The sequence below is a fragment of the Littorina saxatilis genome, linkage group LG4, assembly GCF_037325665.1.
Source record: "Littorina saxatilis isolate snail1 linkage group LG4, US_GU_Lsax_2.0, whole genome shotgun sequence".
In the NCBI taxonomy this organism is placed as follows: domain Eukaryota; kingdom Metazoa; phylum Mollusca; class Gastropoda; order Littorinimorpha; family Littorinidae; genus Littorina; species Littorina saxatilis.
Window position 1 is genome coordinate 61,121,691 of NC_090248.1, and position 16,584 is coordinate 61,138,274.

At 41.9% G+C, this 16,584-nt stretch overlaps 1 protein-coding gene across 1 annotated transcript; it reads right to left on the reverse strand.

The window, feature by feature from the left end:
- Positions 1 to 6,527: 6,527 nt before the first annotated feature.
- LOC138965268 (ubiquitin carboxyl-terminal hydrolase 20-like) lies at positions 6,528 to 16,573 on the reverse strand. The gene is made up of 4 exons (XM_070337387.1): positions 16,353 to 16,573; positions 12,433 to 13,622; positions 11,532 to 11,653; positions 6,528 to 10,632 (listed from the first exon to the last, which is right to left on the reverse strand). The coding sequence occupies exons 1-4, from the start codon at positions 16,460 to 16,462 to the stop codon at positions 9,619 to 9,621; spliced, it is 2,436 nt and encodes an 811-aa protein (XP_070193488.1). The 5' UTR covers positions 16,463 to 16,573; the 3' UTR covers positions 6,528 to 9,618.
- Between the last annotated feature and the right edge of the window lie 11 nt (positions 16,574 to 16,584).

The following is a 16,584-nucleotide window of genomic DNA, read 5'->3' on the forward strand; positions in this document are numbered from 1 at the left end:
ATAAGCATATGTGTGTGTGTGCATGTGTGTGTGTGTGTGTGTGTGTGTTGTGTGTGTGTATCAAAAACGATTATCACGGTCATAATTCTGCACTTCACACACTCAATTTCATCCATTCATCATACAACAATAATATCTCAATTTACAAACATTCCAAGCTGAATTTATTCATTTATATGTATAGTAACAAACATTATTTAACACTATCTACATCATTCAGATGCTACAGCTGTATACAATTGTCTTCCGATATAATTATTCATTATGAATTTGTTCACCAAGGAAGAAAATGAATCTAAACCAGTCTGTTGAGCTTATTTCCATTGGAAATGGTAGAGCACTTTCTTTCTTTATTTGGTGTTTAACGTCGTTTTCAATCACGAAGGTTATATCGCGACGGAGAGAGGGAATAGAGCCACTTGTCAATTGTTTCTTGTTCACAAAAGCACTAATCAAAAATTTGCTCCAGGGGCTTGCAACGTAGTACAATATATTACCTTACTGGGAGAATGCAAGTTTCCAATACAAAGGACTTAACATTCCTTACATACTGCTTGACTAAAATCTTTACAAACATTGACTATATTCTATACAAGAAACATTTAACAAGGGTAAAAGGAGAAACAGAATCCGTTAGTCGCCTCTTAAGACATGCTGGGGAGCATCGAGTAAATTCTTCCCCCTAACCCGCGGGGGGTGGTAGAGCACTGGACTTGTGATCCTATGGGTAGCGCGACTCTGTTGCTGCTACATTTCCACTGGGAGGAAGCGAACCAAATTTCCCAGCGATGGGACAATAAAGTTATGAAAATGAAAATTAACTGCTTGTACTCTTTCAGGCAAAACCTGGAGTTTTCAGATTCACATTTCACATACATGTTCGAGGATGGGAGATTCCTTAAATTTAATTTAGCTGTCACAATCACATGCCAAATAACAATGCTGCACTGCTACATGTAAACTGAAATCACCAGTACCCACCACCCTCCTCCCTTCATCAAACAACACTGCAGACCCTACCTCCAATCATACATGTGGTTCATGCACCAAGTTGCCATCAAGACAGCCAAAGTTTGTGTGAACATAAGCAATGGCAATACATTGTTGACATTAATTCCATTGTTGGCTTACAGAGCAATGTAGCAAGGCAATCAATTATAGACTGTCATTCTTTAATGCCTAGACACATATGATTATGAGGAGCACTACTGAAAACATGCTGCCCATCTTGAGTGATTAAGTTGCCCATCTTGAGTGATTAAGTTGCCCATCTTGAGTGATTAAGTTAACGAGTTGCCTATCTTGAGTGATTAAGTTAACGAGTTGCCTATCTTGAGTGATTAAGTTAACGAGTTGCCTATCTTGAGTGCTTACGTTAACGAGTTGCCCATCTTGAGTGATTAACGAGTACCACTAGCAGTGATCTGGAAGTCAGCCTACACACTTCATAGTTTTTTCACAGCTGTTAGTGTTTTGGATGTGAACTTGCAGAACTAAATCAGAGGCACATAATCACAAAAACTGATCAAAGCAAAACATCCGACTGTTCGGAGTAGAAAGTTGCTTCACAACCCAGACAATACAATCAAAAGTCATCTGACTTAACTGTGGATATTATATTACTTGATAGTATAGCTGCTCATCTTTCCCATCTAATTTGTTTCTAAGTATGTACATCAAATTGCAGATATTGAATAACAGAAACACTTGCAAAAGAAAAGGAATAATTCATAGTATACACACATTGTAAGAAGAAACTTGCACAGAATAGGGAAGATGCACAAAACAGAAACAAAGTAGGAAAACATTTTCTTTATTTGGTGTTTAACGTCGTTTTGAACCACGAAGGTTATATCGCGACGGGGAAAGGGGGGAGATGGGATAGAGCCACTTGTCAATTGTTTCTTGTTCACAAAAGCACTAATCAAAAATTTGCTCCAGGGGCTTGCAACGTAGTACAATGTATTACCTTACTGGGAGAATGCAAGTTTCCAGTACAAAGGACTTAACATTTCTTACATACTGCTTGACAAAAATCTTTACAAACATTGACTATATTCTATACAAGAAACACTTAACAAGGGTAAAAGGAGAAACAGAATCCGTTAGTCGCCTCTTACGACATGCTGGGGAGCATCAGGTAAATTCTTCCCCGTAACCCGCGGGGGGTAAGTAGGAAAACAATTACCCTGAAATGAAAAATAGAATGCTGAATTTACAGTATAATAATATGCTGCCATGATAATAATAACAAGAATCCTAAGAGTATAAACTATAAATACAATACATTAATTTCTCTTTTAGAGATTAATAAAGTTATTGTATTGTATTGTACATTATTCAAAGCAAAACAAAGTTAAGTTTATTCACAATTTAGATCTATTCTTTCAGTCAATGCCAGTTCTTTCCTTCTTTCTTTGGTGTTTAACGTCGTTTTCAACCACGAAGGTTATATCGCGACGGGGAAAGGGGGGAGATGGGATAGAGCCACTTGTCAATTGTTTCTTGTTCACAAAAGCACTTATCAAAAATTTGCTCCAGGGGCTTGCAACGTAGTACAATGTATGACCTTACTGGGAGAATGCAAGTTTCCAGTACAAAGGACTTAACATTTCTTACATACTGCTTGACTAAAATCTTTACAAAAATTGACTATATTCTATACAAGAAACACTTAACAAGGGTAAAAGGAGAAACAGAATCCGTTAGTCGCCTCTTACGACATGCTGGGGAGCATCGGGTAAATTCTTCCCCCTAACCCGCAGGGGGCGTCAATGCCAGTTATATGGCGATGCTTACATGGTATTAAAGCCCTGAAAATAAGTGAGTGGTTGTTTGTGTGTGTGTCCTCTTACTTGCTTCATTGCTTGAGTCATGCTCAGCAGTATCAGTCTACTTGACACAAGTGCTTTAATGACGTAACAAGCCTGAAGTTCTACAGGTTGAGGGGCTTTTGTTGTCAGGTTCTGCTCATTTCATCCATTGTAATTTTCATGAAATTGAATTCTTTCTTTATTTGGTGTTTAATGTCGTTTTCAACCACAAAGGTTATATCGCGGCGGGGAAAGAGGGGAGATGGGATAGAGCCACTTGTCAATTGTTTCTTGTTCACAAAAGCACTAATCAAAAATTTGCTCCAGGGGCTTGCAACGTAGTACAATTTATCCTACATACGTGGGAGAGACACCCGTGAGATAATAATCGTTCAAATCACACGTGTGTATATCATGTAAATGAGGTCATGTCAAGCAAGTCTGGCAGGGACCTGTTTTTCCACTGTTTATGATGCCAAAGTCACCGAGACAAACGTCATTATAGAAACAAAACTTGCGCTCGCTAATTACCCTCGATGAATCTTTAGAACTAACACGTCACGCCACACTTTCAGAGTGACGTTTCTTTGCTTTGACGTGTAATAGATTGCAGGAGGCTTTAGAAGAGATCGAGGTTCCAAATCAAGCGTCTTCAATTTAGCCTCGACTGCAGGACATTTTCAGTAAAATACACGCAAGTACAGTATGTAGGATAAACAGAATACTACATGGCTTGCTGTGTCGTACCAGATTTACACTCGTTGCTTTTTCAAATAGTGAACAGCTCGCTTTCGCTCGCAGTTCAATATTTAAAAAAACAACTCGTGTAAATTTGGTACGACATGCTGGGGAGCATCGGGTAAATTTTTCCACCTAACCCGCGGGGGGAGTTTAATGACGTAACAAGCCTGAAGTTCTACAGGTTGAGGGGCTTTTGTTGTCAGGTTCTGCTCATTTCATCCATTGTAATTTTCATGAAATTGAATCTGTCATGGTTGTTTTCACACCACACATCATACAACATCTACAATCACATGCAGCAAGGGACAAGATCCTAATTGACCTCAAGAAATGGGGAGCTCTTTGAATCAAGCACTTCAAAAACAGAGCCACACACTGATTTGTTTGAAATAGTTTACTACAGATGTTAACTGCTGCTTAATGTCATAGTTTTTAGCACAAGTTACTGTCATAAATCTGTGTGGCCAGAAGTCTCATAGCAGCTAAGCGTTGTGAAAGCTGTACATCATAAGGCCAACAACAAAAAATAGTCTGTTTACGGTAACATAGGCAAAAAAAATAGGGTCGGTAGGTCGGGATTTTTTCTCTTTTTTTCTTCTTTACCAAATGCCAAAAGAAAGTCTAGGGTCGCGCGAAAAAATAGGGTCGGTCGGTCGGGATACCGTAAACAGACTTTTTTTTGTTGTACCAGTTTGCAAAATGGATCATGTGACCGGCGATTCAAATTCACTGATTCAAACCCCTAACCCATCAGCCTCAGGTTAATGGTTGGTACGTTCAAGTAGTATAGTCAGTATTATGCATTCTGCGGAGAGGTAAAAAAATTGTTAAACAAGAAGGGCAAAGCCCATACGACTCACATGCTTGACCTTTACATGACCTTGACCTTCAGGGTCAAGGTCAAATAACTAAACCTAGCAATGACATCATACACTAAGAACTGCTTTACACATTTTTCCTACCAAAATACATGTGACCTTGACCCAAGGTCAAGGTCATCCAAGGTCATGCAACACAAAGCTGTTAATTCAAGACATAGGAAGTACAATGGTGCTTATTGGCTCTTTCTACCATGAGATATGGTCACTTTTAGTGGTTCACTACCTTATTTTGGTCACATTTCATAAGGGTCAAAGTGACCTTGACCTTGATCATATGTGACCAAATGTGTCTCATGATAAAAGCATAACATGTGCCCCACATAATTTTTAAGTTTGAAACAGTTATCTTCCATAGTTCAGGGTCAAGGTCACTTCAAAATATGTATACAATCCAACTTTGAAGAGCTCCTGTGACCTTGACCTTAAAGCAAGGTAAACCAAACTGGTATCAAAAGATGGGGCTTACTTTGCCCTATATATCATATATAGGTGAGGTATTGAATCTCAAAAACTTCAGAGAAAATGGGAAAAATGTGAAAAATAGCTGTTTTTTAGACAACATTTATGGCCCCTGCGACCTTGACCTTGAAGCAAGGTAAAGATGCTATGTATGTTTTTTTGGGCCTTGTCATCATACACCATCTTGCCAAATTTGGTACTGATAGACTGAATAGTGTCCAAGAAATATCCAACGTTAAAGTTTTCCGGACGGACGGACGACTCGGGTGAGTACATAGACTCACTTTTGCTTCGCATGTGAGTCAAAAAGGGAAAGACTTATAGAGTAAAGCACACTTTTCCAATCATCTGTACGCTCTATTGCGTATACTGTATAGAACCAAGGCTATGAGTATGACTGAGTATGAATGTGCTTGTTTACAATGTCTATGTGGTATATTTTGTATACACTACACAGCAGCCAGTCAGTCCTAGCACCAGGCCAGCCTACAAGTATTCATCATAATGATTAAGATCTGTTTTGACAACATGAACTCATTAGAATGAGCAAACCAGAAATGTTGACATTTTCACCAATCAGCTGACGTTAAAGAGAGATATGGCACAAACAGTACTCATACTACATCCTCCTCATGCAAGGCATCATGTCTGGCACCACACATCTGTCCATGCCTCTACATGGGATAACACCGCCTTTCATCCTCAACACAAACCAAAATACAACAACCTCAATGCTTTCTACACACAGTGGGAATTTTGTGTTGAATTAATTTAGCTCCCGACACCAGTTGAATCTGTTTGTTTGTTTGTTTGCTTAACGCCCAGCCGACCACGAAGGGCCATATCAGGGCGGTGCTGCTTTGACATATAACGTGCGCCACACACAAGACAGAAGTCGCAGCACAGGCTTCACGACACCAGTTGAATCCATTCAGCATAAAATTCCCACTTTGCACAGAATTGCACCAGGCTGGTGGGTGTGGGTATGTGTACAAGTGCAAGAGGAAGGGTGCTCTCATTGCAAGAGGAAGGGTGCTCTCATTCCTTGTCAAACTAAAAGCCTTGACAGACCCAGTATCGGCGTTAACCAGTAATTTATTTTACCGGTTGAAATGAGAAAATATCGAAAAATAATTGGCTGCCGGTATAACCTACCGGTTGATTTTTAGAACTACCGTTTTTTTTGCTAGTAAAACAACAAAACCAGTACTCTGAGATGGATTCTTACTGGTTCCAATGACCAGCCTACCTTTTTTTCTGGATAGTTTTCATTATAAAAGTTTGTGTACCAGTTTGAAAAAATATTAACGCCATCACTGGACAGACCTGTGATGGCTGACATGATCGTTCACACAGGAAGGAATGCACACATGTTTAAACAAAGCATCTAATTCCAGACCTCACTCCTAAGTGCAATACAGTTGGACATGTAGCAACTCAAGCAGCGGGTAAAGCAAGGTTAAGGCAGAGATCCCAGGAAGTTTTCTTTCTGCATGAATCATTGAATGTCAATTCTAAGGCCAAAAAAAAAAGTCTGTTTATGGTAACCCGACCGACCCTATTTTTTTCGCGCGACCCTAGACTTTTTTTGGGGGGGGGCATTTGGGGGGGGGGGGGGGGGAATAAAAAAATTAAAAAAATAACGTAAAAATATGGGTTTTTTGGAGAAAAAAAAAAAAAATCCCGACCTACCGACCTTTTTTTGGCCTATGTTACCGTAAACAGACCTATTTTTTTTTTTGCCTAACTTTTAACACCTGTGCAAAAACATGGTTACATATATATAGAAAACTCAGTGACAGCTTATTCAGTGGAACCTCTCCCCCCTGCCCTCATACACATTGGTGTCAGTTAGTTATTTTGCTGCGATCATGGTTTTAACTGGTCGATCACGTGTTTCCTGTTTGTCACCCGAAAGAGGGGCGCAACTCATCCACAACGCTTGCAAATCCTGACAGAGTTATTTTCGAACATCATCATTTCTATTAATGGCAATTCAAGACTTCCCCCCTTGTAAGGCCTTGCTTTTTGAGATGTTCTGTATCTAACCACTGTTAAGGCCAAAAAAAAAAATAGGTGTGGTTACGGTAACATAGCCAAAAAATATAGGGTAGGAAGGTAGGCAATCACATTTTTTTTTTCTACTTTTTTTTTTTCTAATGTGTACAAATTAAACCTACTTGACAGGGACATAAGTGTGCGACTCGGGCGCTTTCGCTTTCATTGCGTTTTCTGCACTCGTTTTCTTTTTTTCTTTTCTTTTTTTGACAAACGTAATAAAAAGTTATAGGGTCGGCCCCTAAAAATAGGGTAGGTCGGGTTACCGTAACCTCACCTATTTTTTTTTTAGGCCTGATTGACCTCCATTGTTTTAATGAGAACTCCTCCTTTGCAAGGCCTGATTTCCTCAGATTGTGTGACGTCTTAAACAAGTCGCGTAAGGCGAAATTACTACATTTAGTCAAGCTGTCGAACTCACAGAACACACTGTATTTTTTCACCAAGAGAGTACAGCCGCTCCGTCAATCCCCGCGTGAAGGAAATCGCTCACCTTCCACGTGCAAAACGTAGTGATATTGACAAGCCAGTTTAGCGCGGTAGCGTATTGTGCTAAGCAGGAAAGCGCGCTTTTCTGTATTGTTGTTAACTTTCGGAGCTTGTTTTGAATACAAGCTATCTATATGTTTTTGGAATCAGGAAATGATAAAGAATAAGATGAAATCATTTTTGAATCGATATCTTAAATTTTAATCGTAAGACTAATTATTCTATTTTCGTTAATTGCAATCACATTTTAAGAGTAAACATGACATATGTGCATGCATGGGTGAAACCTAGGAAAATCAAATTGACTGAAAATTTTTGAGGCAGGGGTCCAGGGGCCGCTCAGGCCCTGGCGGGGTACGGGGCAGGGCCCCGTTAGGGGGTCCAGGGGGGCAACGCCCCCCGGCCGAAAACGAATGTTTGCATTATTCATTGTGATGTTGTGGCCTTTCCTGGCAAAAAAATACACTATCATGCAGGTCAAAAAAATACCTTCAGATTCTAATGATATGGTAAAAAGGGTAAACAAAATCAAAACAATTCACAAAAGTAATCATTTTTCTTGTGTATCCTTTCACACTTGCATCTTCCAACACAACGACACAATTGATAACAATTAACATTGACAACAGCCATACTACATGAAATAGAAAGTGAACAACTGAAGAACTGAAATAAAAGTTCGAAATATTACATTGCCAGACAGGCATTGAACGAAATGATGAAACAGAATGTCACACATGCAAACAGCATGACGTAGCACTGCACAAAGTAGCAACTAAGCAGTAGCATCTCTTATAGTGCAAAGTTCTCAAGGAAAAGCACTTGAGTTTCAAGCACCAAACTTATCACACACAGTTTTAGTTTCATGAACTCCAACCAGTCCCATCGCCATTTGTTGGCTAGACCAGCATCAATAAGAACTTTTTTTTTTATCGTGATGCAGAGCGAATCCGAAAGCAAAGAAACCTCACCTACAGGGTTTACCGCGAGCACGGGCAAAAGCGCTTCGGTTTCCGGGCAAACTGCAACCGGTTCACTATAGCAGTTCGAAAACGTGTTCCGCAAGTAGTTTCGTTTGGTTTAAAAAAAAAAATTTTAAAAATTAAAAAAAAAAAAAAATTTAACAAATTGCGGATTGACGGAATTTCCGTCAGACTTATTTTCAGATTGACGGATTTCAGTCAATTGACGGGCTACTTTCACCCATATGCATGTATATATTTTTAGATTCAGAATGTGATGAAGAATACGATGCAATCAATTTTAAATCTGTTTGCGAAAAATCAATTTTAATGACAACTTTAATGAGCAAATTCATCAATTAATTTTCAAGCCTCCAAGCTGAAATACAATACCAAAGTCCGGCCTTCATCGAAGATTGCTTGGCCAAAATTTCAATCAATTTGATCAAAAAATGAGGGTGTGACAGTGTCGTCTCAACTTTTACAAAAAGCCGGATATGACGTCATCAAAGAACTCTCATGTCAAATTTCATGAAGATCTGTCCAGTAGTTTACTCTGAATCGCTCTACACACACACACACACACACACACACACACACACACACACACACACACACACACACCACGACCCTCGTCTCGATTCCCTGTCTCAATGTTAAAATATTTAGTCATGTAATAAAAAGGGGTGGGGGCTCACTGTATCCGTAACCCTAACAGTGTTTCCAAACAACACATAAGTCAGCCCAACATGCTCAAAACCCTCCTCCTCTGCACATCTGAAAGGTCTCAACACTACTGAGGACTGATCTTTGAAAGGGATAGCTGGTAAGGATCCAAGGGAGAAGACAAAGCACCAAGAGAGGACTTGAAGCATTTCAATTGATAATCACCACTGATCTTTGGTGTCATATCTTTGACTTTTCACAATCAAGCCTGGGAAAATTCCACAACTTTTGCCTGAAAACGGGAGAACAAGTATGCTGGAGTTAGACTATCAACCTGTCGCAGACGCCCTAGATTGCAAAAATCTGATGTGTTCACATGATGAAAGTATTTACTACTTTCAGCAACACTCAACACTCCTGCTGCACACAGCAATACAAAACTTAAAAGCTACATGAACACACAGCTGGGACTTTAAAAATAACTATCATCTGTCGTCATCAAACGACAAGAAAATATCCAAGTTTTGGTTCAGCACATTGGAACACTCTTTAGCTAGCTGCCCTTTTGTAGAAGAGAAGGTACGCGTTTTGACGCACTTCTTTGGTTGTCAGTTCATACTCCATGTTGACCTCGGTGACCGTTTCATCGTCAAAGCGATACCAGCGGCCATCGGCGGCCAGGGAGTAGCTGATGTAGTGGCCGTGGTGCGTGCTGTCGGCACCCAGGTGAAGACACAGCCCATAGAGATCGTAAGAGTGAGCGGAACTTCCACCAGCCGGGGCGGCCAGGTCCTCGCGTTGTGTCACCGTGTCGTACACCAGGGCTTCAAGGTCAAGGCCCTTGAGACGCACACTCACAGGCGCGCGCAGCTTGGCAGGCCGTCCCTGCTGCACGCTGTACTGGAAGCGCATGAGCTGGATGATGAGGCACTCGGGCAGCTGCCGCAGTAAGCACCGCCGCTGAACGTCACTGGGCGACGGACCCAGCTTCCCAGCAGCATCGCGGATAGGCGTTGACGTCTTGAACACGTTGTCACAAAAGCCGCTATCGTTGACAAAGTCTGGCTGCCCAGGGATGGGAGACACGGCTGACGAAACACGAGTGAGAGGAGACTTGGGGGCGGAATCAGCGGACTGAGAGGCCGACCTTGAGCTACTGCGAGTCCTGCCGGCAGTCTGACCTTTCGGTGTGGCCATCCTGCCGGTCGCAGCCCCGGCCTTGTTTTGGTGCAGGAGCTGGGCGTCCCAGGCAAAGTGGTCCCTGGCGGTGACGGAGCTGACCAGGTGCTCGATGTGACAGAAGGCGGTGAAGCAGTCCTCCAGCAGCACCAGGCCCGACACGGGGCGCGGGGCCGCCATGGGCACGGGCAGAACGTTGAACGTCTGCAGGGTGACGGAGATGCGGTTGTTGGACGTGCACAGGTTGGCCTCCACCAGCTGGCCGATGAACAGGGCGTCCACGATGGACTCGTTGAACTGCTTGTGCAGCAGCCACTCCAGGTCAGACAGTCGCTGGATTGACTCGGCGTAGGAGTCGTTCTCCAGCCCATTGGCTAGCTCAATCTGGAATAAAAACAGAACATGCATTAGAAATAGAATCAAGTTCTGCATTAAGAAGTATGTTTGTTTGTATTAAAAACAAATTACTAAACAAGCAGCAGAGAATGCAGAGACAACTGGTTTTCACACAGCGCCCAAGACAAAAAGATCGTGTGAATCAAGAAACCAAATATGCGTGCCCCTACAAGATAGTGAACTACTCTTAAAATGGAGCAAGACATGCTCACTCCAGAAGGAAGGTTACAAAGACTAAGAGACAAAAGCAACTATGAACAGACTATGAGTATGAACAAATGCTTAAACTGAACTCAGGGCCGATGAACAAGGCGTCCACGATGGACTCGTTGAACTGCTTTGTGGACTGGGTGGCCGAGTGGTAACGCACTTGCGCTCGGAAGCGAGAGGTTGCGAGTTCGACCCTGGGTCAGGGCGTTAGCAATTTTCTGCCCCCTTTCCTAACCTAGGTGGTGGGTTCAAGTGCTAGTCTTTCGGATGAGACGAAAAATCGAGGTCCCTTCGTGTACACTACATTGGGGTGTGCACGTTAAAGATCCCACGATTGACAAAAGGGTCTTTCCTGGCAAAATTGTATAGGCATAGATAAAAATGTCCACCAAAATACCCGTGTGACTTGGAATAATAGGCCGTGAAAAGTAGGATATGCGCCGAAATGGCTGCGATCTGCTGGCTGATGTGAATGCGTGATGTATTGTGTAAAAAAATTCCATCTCACACGGCATAAATAAATCCCTGCGCCTTGAATATGTGCGCAATATAAATTGGAAAAAATAAAAATAAAAAAATAAAAATTCCTGCGCTTAGAACTGTACCCACGGAATACGCGCGATATAAGCCTCATATTGATTGAACTCCCATTCTGCCAACTGTTACCAAACACGCACCTCTCTCATGCAGACGTCTTTGAGCTCCTTTGCTTTGGCAGGTGTCAAGTCTCCGTAGATGAAGCGCAGCGTGGCAAGACGAGGACTGGAAAACCTCTCATCCCCATTCCCCGAGTCGGCACCTGCAAAGTGAAGAGAAATGTTGAACATAAAATTCACAATAAAAGCTGATGTTTCCAGTATAAGAAAGACATAATCAAGTTGTGTGCTCTCTGAGTCTGAGTGAACACAGGCTATGTCATTATTACTAATGTTATCTGTTTTTACAAAGTGGGTTTTGGTGAGGGATCACTATTGTTAAACCCCACTGATCCTAATTTTAACTTCAATTTACTACTAATTCCCCAGAGCACTGAAGGGAACTGATCAAGTATCTGGGGAAATCAAGGCATTAGGCCCAAAACAACAATTCAATGTTTCCAATTTACCAGTCCGATCTTTTATCTCCTCCCGACCTCAAAAGTTATAGTTTTTATACTTATTTTTGCCCCTGGAAATATGTTCAATCAAAAATGACATTGACAAAACTCGATTATGCAGACTTTATATGTAAAGTTACTTTTCTCCGACATTCGGGGGACACAGCTCGCACTATTTTCGCCAATAAAAAGACACATGCGTCAGTGTAATTGTAAATCAAATAAAAAGCTTCAGTTATAAAATAAAAACTAAATAAATAACTGACCTTGATTTTGTTGGCCTTGTCAATAACTCAATGTCATCGAAAACAAACCTATTATTATTTTTGGCCGTATCAACACTAATAAAATTAATAGAGTCTCCAAAACACTAAAGTTGTAAAAATAAGATGTCCAAATAAGAACTTAACCTAACTTCTCTTTACTGAGGCTAATTTACTCTGTTCTCAAATTTCAAAAATGCCCAAGCGGTGTCAACTCACAACATGAAAGTGCCTGTCTGTTCTTGTTGAGAATGCTGTGCACCATGTCTAGCAACCACATGAGAAACTCTGCGGAATCCTGCTGTGACTGGGGCTGACCCAACGGTGCAACCAAGTTTGTGTTCAATGCTGATGCTGCATGGCGAAATGCTGTGGGGTCCAGAACATTGGAGTCCAAGGTTTCTGGCTCTGCGGTTACCAAGTCGAGAAGTTCTGAGAGTGTTGAGAGAAACAGGGACTCCGACACTGTCCCCTCCAGTTCTTTGGCAGCGTCCACTGCTAGGCACTGCGCGAGGTAAGGGCTGCGAGCGAGACACTGGAGTACAGCGTTCATGAAACATTGGTTCTGACCTTTGTTTCGAAGTCCTGGCGGCTTTTTCACAGGGCCACCAAAGCCCAGTGCATTCATAAACTTGTTCTTGATGGCAGAGGCACTACTGCTGGCTATGGCTAAGGAAGGACTCAAAACGCGACTGTCTATCTGGCGAAGTGGTTTCCGCTTGAGATCTCCACCAAACCATCTTGAAGGCGAGCCATCTCCACCACTCTTGTCTGGGAGTGGGACAGGATTGTGCACCTGCGACACAGGCTGGCCCACAAAGGCTGCGGGGTTCTGTCGTCCAAAGCTATCAGCGCCTGAGCCGACAGCGGACTGCTGCGTGTAGTAGCCACCGGAAGTAGCGTTGTTGGACTGGGACATACTGGACCATATTAACCCCCCATGGGAAACTCTGAACACCGGCCCCCCTGCGTTAGCTGCTGGGCCCCCGGGCACTTCTCGCCCAGGTAAGAGAGTGACGTTGGGTGGGTAGCCCTGAGTGGGCATCATGTGAGGGACGCCGGGGTTGGCGGACTGGGTCAGCACTGGGTACAGCCCCGGAGTCCCCCCAGGTGTGCCAGCAAACGACGTCTGGGGCACGGCGGCTGCTGCTGCCGATTGCTGTCGTGCCAGGTGGGCCTGCACCTGGCGCATGCTCTCCTCGTGTTGCTGGTACTCCTCCCATCGTGTGCGCACCGATGCCCACCACTCCCACACGTTGATTCGGCCGCACAGCTGTGTGTAGAGCCCTGTGGCCGCGGCGAGGAACAACAGCAAGTAGGGCGTGTGGTCCGCCCAGTAGATCACCGCACATATTCCCAGCAGGACTCCCGCCTCGTACAGCCAGATGGTTCGCTTCTCCGAATCATTTCTGGAGACAAAAGGAAGCAGTTCTGTATATAAATGAGAGAGAAAGACATGAAGAAAACGTTCTAACTTTTATACTGGGGTTGTTTTTGGGGGTTGTAACTCTAAGGTATGACTGAGGTAAAATCCTAAACATAAGTAAATCCACTACAGATAGGTGTACCCTTACGCAATGAGCAACATCCATACATCTGTCCTCGCCAATTAATACCTAAATTAACCAATATATAATAAGGGTCTTCGTTTATATCTCTTGCAACCCATTCTGATTCACTTATTAACTTATTCAATCTATAGCAACGATCCTTTTTGTCACATCTTGAGTATATTTATACATTTGTTTTTGTGGTTTGTGAGGTCTTAATTGTTATTAGCAAAGTCACTGCTTGTTAGGCCAACAACAACAAAATAGTCTGTTTACGGTAACATAGGCAAAAAAAAATAGGGTCGGTAGGTCGGGATTATTTTTCTTCTTTTTTCCCCCAAAATCCATATTTTTAAGTTATTTTGCCAAAAAACCATTTTTTTCTAAAAAAAATTGTTTTAAACATTTTTCCTTAATGCCCAAAAAAAGTCTAGGGTCGCGCGAAAAAATAGGGTCGGTCGGGATACCGTAAGACTATTTTTTTTGGGGGGGAAACATTTGTTATACAAAATAAAAATTTTATATAATATATTATTCTAATTCATCATAATAAGATTTTTGAAGGTGTCAACATTGGGTGCTGATGTCATTGTCAGGTTATCGCTCTCAGTTACCTCACAGGTGAATGATCTTATTCTTACAAGTTCATATCCTTCTTTCAATTTCATTGGCTCTGTCAATGCCTGTTTTTAACAGCTTGCTTCCTCAGGGATGTCGTTAGGCGTCAGACATCGTCATAGACCAATTAACTGCCTAAAATGTCCGATTCATATGGTCAGGTCTCGGTCAGATGTCCTATAATACTTTGTAGAAGGCGGACTGTGTACTGGGGGTTTCAGTAAAGTGGGTCCTTTTACAAGTAATCATATGGAACAAAGCCATTTGAAATAAGTTTGTTGTTAATTTGAAGCGGTCAATTAACAGTCGTTTGTTTTTTTACTTGATGAATTAATTGGTGAAATCATATTTTTCTCCCGTCAAGGGAGGTAACTGTGTAATTTCCTGTCATTTGTCTAACCCTTCTTTCTTTCAATCTAGTGATTTTTGTTATTGTTATAAATGAAAAAAACACAATCTTTCATCATGGACAAGGAGTACCTGTATGTTTAAAACCAACACATTCACCCACACAAGAGAGAGAGAGAGAGAGAGAGAGAGAGAGAGAGAGAGAGAGAGAGAGAGAGAGAGAGAGAGAGAGAGGTAAAAAGTGAAACACTTAAAGCAGCCAAAAGTATTCTCAAATTCTGAAAATGTAGAATCGGTTGGCATGCAAGTACTCCCAGTCCCAAATCTCTTTCCTCAGTTCCTTGCCTTGTCTTCTGGTTCTTTGTTTTTAACCTTAGTTGGTGGTACAATTAACCAACTAGTTATGAGGTACATCAGGCATGGGAATTGAAAATTGTAAAAAAGGCTGAAAATGTATAACTGAAGACGCAAAGCGTCAAGTCAACGGCACGAAGCGCCTAGCCTTACTAGGGGAGTCCGTGGGCATGCCCCCCCGGAAAAATTTTCTCCAAAGAACCCAGATGGTGCAATCTGGTGTCATCTGAGCTCCAAGTTTGCCATTAAATTCTGTTTTTAGAATCATGAGTTTTTAGTACCAATTTTTGCTTTTTTGAAGAAAAAAAATATATACATGTGGTTTAAATTTGTTAAAAAAATTGATCTGTTGAGACAAACAGGAAAATGTAACTTGTAACACAATCTGTGCAATCTGGTTTACTTTCAAACATAAAAGTTCAAGTAACTGAGGCGGGCGGTAGCAGTGCGTGAACAAAGTACGGAAAGTTTTCGCGGGCTTTTGCGCAAAGGCAAAAGTAACCGGTGCTTTTTTTGTGTGCCTCCCCCCTTTATTTTTTCGGCGGACACTTTTGCTTTTTCGGCGGAACAAAAAAAACATTTGGCGGACAATTTCCATGCCTGGTACATGCAACCCCTATTAAACAAAAGAGAAAATGAGAAGAAAAGACGACATACGGAAGAAGAAGAGAAGACAATGCGTTGAGTAGTTAATAAAAATTGAAAAGTACCGTTTTTTGTATCATTGCCCTTTAAAACGGCCTCAAAAGCCGCCATTAATGGCTTTTGAGAGGAATAACACCTAGACACCAATCAGCATGCCATAACCTCATCGTTAGACAAGATAGGGAACAGTTCTGACTGTTGTAGATACAAAGACTAAAGAGTGAAAGACATGAAAAATTTGCTGTGTTTACTTTTTATTTTTTAGCTTTTTTGTCATATTTAACACTGGAACCTTGCTTTCGCGCATTTGATTTTGGTGCTTACCCAACCACATAATATGTACTGATTCATTCCCACACCCTTGAAAGTTGAATGTTGTGTACTGTTATGCGGTACCCCTGTTATGTGTATCCCCAGTACGTACAACCCCACCCCCTCCTTCAGACTTCAGTGAAGTGTAAGTTGTAACTGTAAATCTAAGTGTAAGTCCTACTCAAGATGACAAGAACTTTAACCATCGTTCAGGTATAGCCTACCACTCTCTAATACCTTTGACTTTTAAAACTATGACAGCGATAAATAAACGAAGACTGCAGAGGACAAACAGCTGCAAGTGCAACTCACGCTGCTTCCCGAAGAGGAGTTTTGGCAACAACATCCACCAAGATGAAAAAAATGAACTCGAGAATCAGATTGCGGATAAGCCAAAGCAAGGAAGCAAATATCCACATCATGATTCAACGAGGTATCATTTTTCGACAGGAAAATAGACTAATACTGCCTTCATTAGGCCTTCCCTAAAAATTTATCTGACGAACTCGCCGGTCAGCCGCGTCCTCGTTCAAATTTCGGCTCC

Bases quoted from the DNA above. Each gene is read 5' to 3' on its own strand.
- LOC138965268 (XM_070337387.1), bottom strand. From the start codon at position 16,462: ATGATGTGGATATTTGCTTCCTTGCTTTGGCTTATCCGCAATCTGATT. The intron at 13,623-16,352 runs GTGAGTTGCACT...TTTTGTCTCCAG, and splicing joins ACTCCTCTTCGGGAAGCAGC to AAATGATTCGGAGAAGCGAA. The intron at 11,654-12,432 runs GTGAGTTGACAC...TTCACTTTGCAG, and splicing joins CAGACAGGCACTTTCATGTT to GTGCCGACTCGGGGAATGGG.